This window comes from Opisthorchis viverrini (assembly GCF_000715545.1).
Source record: "Opisthorchis viverrini unplaced genomic scaffold opera_v5_16, whole genome shotgun sequence".
Taxonomy (NCBI): Eukaryota; Metazoa; Platyhelminthes; class Trematoda; order Opisthorchiida; family Opisthorchiidae; genus Opisthorchis; species Opisthorchis viverrini.
In genome coordinates, this window is record NW_008751672.1 from 2,620,621 (window position 1) to 2,627,216 (window position 6,596).

At 43.4% G+C, this 6,596-nt stretch overlaps 2 protein-coding genes across 2 annotated transcripts in view; one reads left to right on the top strand and one right to left on the bottom strand.

Moving 5' to 3' along the window:
- The window catches only part of T265_01521 (hypothetical protein), a gene marked incomplete at both ends in the record, with an annotated part of 55,806 nt that overhangs the window by 16,760 nt on the left and 32,450 nt on the right, over positions 1-6,596 (bottom strand). The window lies entirely within an intron of this gene.
- T265_01520 (hypothetical protein) overlaps positions 1-6,596 on the top strand; it is a gene marked incomplete at both ends in the record, with an annotated part of 54,957 nt that overhangs the window by 14,763 nt on the left and 33,598 nt on the right. The window contains one exon of the mRNA XM_009165561.1: positions 965-1,060. Coding sequence (XP_009163825.1) covers positions 965-1,060 — 96 coding nt within the window. The remainder of the gene's footprint in view (positions 1-964; positions 1,061-6,596) is intronic.

Below are 6,596 nucleotides of genomic sequence, written 5' to 3' on the forward strand. Positions count from 1 at the left end.
TACTATACTATACTATACTATACTATACTAGGGGCTATATACAATACTATACTATACTGTACTATGGTGTACTATGCTAGGGGCCATACACTATACTATACCATACTGTACTATACTATACTATACTATACTATACTAGGGGCTATATACTATACTACACTGTACTATACCATACTAGGGGCTATATACCATACTATACTACACCACATCATACTAAACTATGCTGTACTATACTATACTGTGCTACTACTACTATACTATAAAATATAGTATACAAGTATGGGTTAGTCGGCACTACTGACCAGATGTTCGTGGCTAAACGGTTAAGTCTTAAACTACTGGCATGAAATCCCCCCGGAGCTTCGTGAAGAATGTCTTCCCTGGGATTTCCAATGAGGAAGAAACAGCTGTTGAATGCTTCTCGGCTATTCAGCTTAGACTGACTTCAGTGGAATGTCAGGATCTCCATTGCACTTGATCTGCGACTTGTACAAAATGACCAACGCGCTCGCTGCAAATCTACTCATCCGAAGCCACATCCACCTTCATGGTGTCATGAGGAAATATTCTATCACGTGAATTTTTTTCCACTCGAAAGCAACATGAGTTAGGAGAGCGGTTTCGTGACCGGTGTTCAGACCTCGATAGAAGCAAGAACATTGTTCGGGAGTTTTGGAACCTAGTCAAATGCAACGTTGATGACAATGCAGCTGATCTCCACTCGAATAACAGTTTAAAAGAGAAGCACTTTCAAATCTGTGCAATGGGATAGAATCGCCTCTGTTTGCTTTATAACCTTGTTTTGAAACACTTGTATGTGTGAGCAGTTCTATCTTCCGTTGAATAAACTGGCTCCATTTTTCATCGGGTTGGTAAAGTTTTGTGGAACTATTAGACTGATTTAGTATTAGGGATGAAATGATCTTCATTCACTCGTGTGTGTTAAATATTCGTCTTTTAACAGCCTCGAGTTAGCTGGATTCGAAATCGGCATGGTTCTGGGGTGGGTGCCCTTTCAAAGATGCTTGTTCCCGATATACTTCCCACAAGTGTAACCAAGGTAAGCACACACGGGACACCAGTAACTATTTAAAGTACTATTTAATTCCCCTATTGACATGCCGTTACGTTGAATATTCATTGTTACCGTGTCTGTCTTGATGTGATCCAAGTAATGAGTAAATTGCAATGAACGGACGGATTGAGATAACATGTTTTAGCAGCTGACCACTACATTCATCCACAATTTACCGTTCGTGTATATTTTCAGACAACATTAAGGCTGATTTCACTCCTTTTGGTTGATGATGCAATCGGCATTTGTGAAAGCCATTGTCTAAGATTGATCGGCTTGTGAAACAAAAACGTGGAATTCTATTTTTCATTGGAACCGCGGTCTGACGCAACAATTCTCTGATAAGTGTGTCATACAACAATTTGTTTAGCTTAGCAACCTTTCGGTTACTCGGGATGAAATGAGGATGACGTAGATGCATTATTCTAAGTGTCGATTTTCATTGACAGTCAACCGCTATCATTCATCAAGCCAATATAGCATCTTGAACCAAAGGACTGCGGCGGTTTTTTTATACCTGACGATTATGAAGAACGACTAATTCGCCGCGCGGAATATCTATAAATCCCCAAGTTTGTCTACAATAATATAGTCATTCCAGTACAAAAGAGTGTCAGGGGCTAGGTGGAATCGTCTTTGTTTCCAAAACTGTAAAATCCAGGAGGGTAATGAGTTGAAGTCCGCCTCAAGTCCACCGAATCGGTTCTAAAGCTGATAACGGGATCGCCGAACAAAATACCGTGTGATCTTTGTAATTCTCTGGTTTTAACCCTTCGTCAACCGCGCTGTAACTTGATGCTGCCGGCATAAATGATGTAAAGGTGCGCTCACGAGCACATAGTAGGAATTCATTCCCGAGTGATACGACCCTGTGTACTTGGTAAACATGCAGGGTTCCTGTATGGTCAGGTTCACTGCCACGGTACGACACATCCGAATGATTTCCTCAGTCCTATTCATCGGATTACGGTAATGTAGGACACGCCTCTCAGTAACTCTAGGGATGTTGGAATATTAGTCGCTTCGGTGCATTCACTGGGGGGTTGATCACGTGACACTTGATCTGCCCGCCAAAACTGACAAGCAACTTGCACGACTTGACTTACAAGTCGATTGCCAAGCTCGGTGAGTTGGAAATTTCCTCGTCACTGTCACTCTCATTTTAATTTAACCTGCAAGGAGCCGAAAGCAAAACCATGAAAAGTTTTTATTTCTTGCGGAAGAATACCTCCAAACTATCTGTATGGTGAGCTCGCAGTCACACAGATCATCAAACGTGGAGGCTTATATGAACAAATGTGCACACGTATCTATGGTTAATGGACTAGCCAAACCGCATGATACCGTCAGAGCTGACTATCATTCATGGAGCATTGATATAAAGAATAATCATTCAGCTGTAACACCCTTTCGGTGCCTAGCTGCCATGCCACCCGAATGAGGCACGAGGGTTGGGATACTGCCAGGTTTCCCAAGCCTAGACAGGGGAAGTCGAAAGGCAGAGGTCGCGTTCGAACCACGGACCTTCCGGTCACTAAATTTGTGTTCTAGCCACTGAGCCATCTCGCCCCCTCTTGAAGCATTGTTCGGTGCTGGACTATGCTGAACTCGCGAAAAAACTATTTTTAAGACCGGTAAGTCGACTTTTAAGGTCAGAACGTCTAGTGACCGACCGTCAAATCCAAATGTTTGAATTTTCGTCTCCAGAAGTGGCTGGGTCAACTCATACCACATTACTGTGTTTCCCGAGGTTTTCAATCCCTGACTCGGAGTTAGAAACACTTACAATCGATCTTTCTCAAACGAGCTGATGTTCACTTCAATCTCAACGACAGAATAAAACTAATCATTCTGCTATACCACCTTTTTGGTGTATGGTTGCCATGCTATTGGGGCTGGGATCATGTCGGGTTTACCAGGACTACATTTGAGCAGTCGAGATACTAGGGTTAGGTTTGAGCCACAGACCTTTCGGCCAGTATGTCCGCACCTTAACCCATGAGGCTTCTGGTACTCTTCAGTCTGGGCGAGATAAAATATAAGCGCACATTAATCGGACAATAAATATGGACCCATTTGTAGTGCGACTTTTAATAAAGGATGACTGCTATTGGATACTTGGCGAACAAGCTGACGGCTTAAAAACGAACATGAACAGATAACCTATGAAGGCTACGCCACTGTAACTAACAGTGAAAAGAACTCGAGAGTTTAATATCGGTCGCAAGCGGATTCCAAAGTGTTCTTCAATCAAATCAGACAACAAAAAATGAGGACTACTTGAAGTTTAACCAGAAGTGTGCCAAACAAGTGCCAGCTGCGTTCGTAGCATGTTGAAGGCCCTAGTACATCAAGCGATTTCATCATATTCAACAAGAGAACTCTCATAAATGGAAATTCATAGCCGCGGAATGGCTACCAGTTCATGGTACAGAATAACTGATTTGTTACAATCTAACTAAGTGACTGCTAGTACATCGAATGCCTTGTTGTTCTGATGTCTCCCCTAGGAACATCGTGCGTCCACTACGCCGTGATATTATCGGGAGCGCCTTTCCATGCTCATCTTTCCTACTCGGAGTGCGTACAGTCACTTGAATGAGTTATCTAGGTGTTGATCGGCCCCTCATGGCCGGATGGTTTAGCCGAAATGTTATGAGTCCGGACCCCTTTGGAAATTCGTGAGATAAACACTATAGAGGAGCCCTAATAAGGATAAAACAGCTTTTCAGTAATTCTTGGCTTCATTTACAGGAAGAAATTTCGGGTCGATTGAATTTAAGTCACAATTCTTTCTTAGGACTGCCTGAACGCGTTCAAATTCATAATTTTTTGAGGTCTCTTTCGAACCAATTTTGTACGTCCTATTTGTTAACAAATTTAAAAATGCTGTTTCTGAGTTGATTGATTGAGTGATAATTTTGCTACTGATCAAAACAAGTCAGTTTTTGATACCTCGATGCATTGAAACGTTGTTGGTCGCCGGTCTTGTTCATGTATCAATGATACAACATTGCACAGCGTAGGAAGAGGTCCTCCTCGTTTGACCACAAGACTATTTATCAGCTACTTGCCTGTACCAGACACGGCGCTGGTATTCAAGTAGTTAGGTGAACTTCGACCTCAAATTACCCAGCGTCCGATTGGTTGGCACGCCTGCGTGTCTATCGTTCAATATATCAGAGGACTGTTTTTGGGATGACAGGACATGTAGCTCACTTGTTTGCTTACCTGCCATGGAAGTGGACCAGTTGGCCGCGTGCACACAGTACACCCGTATCCTTACCTACCTGTTTGTTGACTTACTTTCAACTCACAATACTGGCGACTGGTCTGACGAACCCATCTTACCAAATGTTCATCAGAAATCCTGAGAAATTTACTGCTACTTGGAACCGACAAGTGGAACGGGTGAATTGTTACTTTCTGACAAACGAGATCTTGGACGGCAAGCGAAAAGTGAATATAATTCTTACGCTTTTGGCTCGGAAACATACCGCCTGATACGCTCCAGATTTACCAAATACGAAACTTTGCGACAATCTTGTGTCTATTGTTTCTAAGCATTACAATCCTAAACCTTCCATTGTCGCCCAGTGATTCAAGTAAAATACATCAGTACAAAAGGAAGGAGAATCTATTGCGGATTTTGTGGTGGGTTTATGGAACATTGCAGGACACTGTGATTACTGGAATTTTCGAAACGATATGCTCAGAGATCGTTTAGTAGGTGATGTGAGAAACGCTCGCATACACCAATGTTTGCTTGCTGATAGTAACTTAATTTTGGATACTGTGGTGGCGCTGGAAGCAGCAGAAAATAACGCAACCTTGTTACAATCTGTGCAACCTACTGTGACATCAGAGGCGGTGGATTCGTCGTCTCATATGAATCAGATACAGCATTCATCGGACAGACCGCAATTTAAGTGTTATGGTTGTGGAGGCCGTCACACTCACCCGAAGTAATACCGGCACATGCAAACTGTTTGTGATCGGTGTAAGAAATGTGGCCGTTTCGCGAAAGTGTGCCGCTCAGCACCAGCGTTCGAAAGTAACTCTGTTGTTACGTATCAAGTTACAAGGTCAGAAATCCCGGAATATGTACTTCGTGCAAGTGTTCCCACCAACCGAGTCTAACCGCCGTATCACGTAGAACTACAGGTGAACAGTGCGCCAATGGTTTTTGAGCTGGATACTGGTAGTTCCGTTACATTACGCAGTGAGAACTCATGGCAAGACAAGCTGGGACCGACCGAGAAAGGTGAACTTCAGCACTCCCCAGCCCGGCTTCGAACATATACGGGAAGAGTGGTGAAGTTGTTGGGGGCGGAAAACGTGAATGTTTCGTGCAAGGGTGTGACGGTGAACGAAACCATATTTTTTTGCTGAAGGAAATGGTTCGAACCTGTTAGGACCTGACTGGCTACAACAATTACCCATACTTACGTTAAACCAGGTCTCGACACTCCCTGAGGTTCAATCTCTCATCCGCAATTATGAAGAAGTATTTTCAGAACCAAAGACTGGCAAGTTTCCCAGGGGGAAGGTGAATATATACGTTCCGCCGGGAAAACAGCCGCGTTTCCTAAAGGCTCAGTCACTACCTTACTTGCTGCGTCCAAAGGTCGAAGAAGAACTTAACCGTTTGCAGCGTGAAGGAATAATTCAAAGCACGGAGTTCTCGGAATAGGCTACACCAGTTGTACCAATGCTGAAACCGGACGGCACACTTAGAATCTGCGGTCAATACGAGCACAACTGCAGAACATCACCAATTACCTCAAACCGAAGACGTTTACGCACAAATTGGTAAGAGCAGATATTTTTCAAAACTAGATCTAGCTCGTGCTTACGAGCAATTGGAATTAACGGAGGAAGGGAGACCCGTTACAACTATCATTACTCATAGAAGATTGTTTATGTTTAATCGCCTTCCTTTTGGAATCCACTCCGCTCCATCCATATTTCAACGCACAACTGGAAACGTTATTGCGGGGATACCCAAAACGTTCGTCTATCTAGACGATATTCTGATAACCGGGTGTACCATTGAGGAGCATTTAAAGTTGCTGAAACTGGTACTTGATCGTTTGAAGGAGTGTGGATTACGAATAAAGAAAGAGAAGTGTGACTTCCTGGTAGATCATGTGGACTATTTGGGTTTCCGCATCAGTGCAAAGGGTTTGGTCCCTCAAGCGGAGAAAATTCGTCGAATATTAGAAGCACCGCAACCAACGGATAAGCATGAACTAAGATCTTTCTTAGGCATAGTTAATCACTATGCGAGGTTTATTCCGGAAACCGCCACACTTTTACACCCACTGAATTACTTGCTACGTCGAGGCATTAGCTTGATTTGGAATCACGAATAAGAGGAAGCGTTTCGACAGGCGAAACGTGCTCTTACTTGTCCTCCGGTGCTCACCCATTTCGATCCAACACAGCCCATTGTTGTTTCCTGTGATGCTTCACCATATGTTGTTGGAGCCGTGTTATCGCAGAAGGATAGATCGGGACT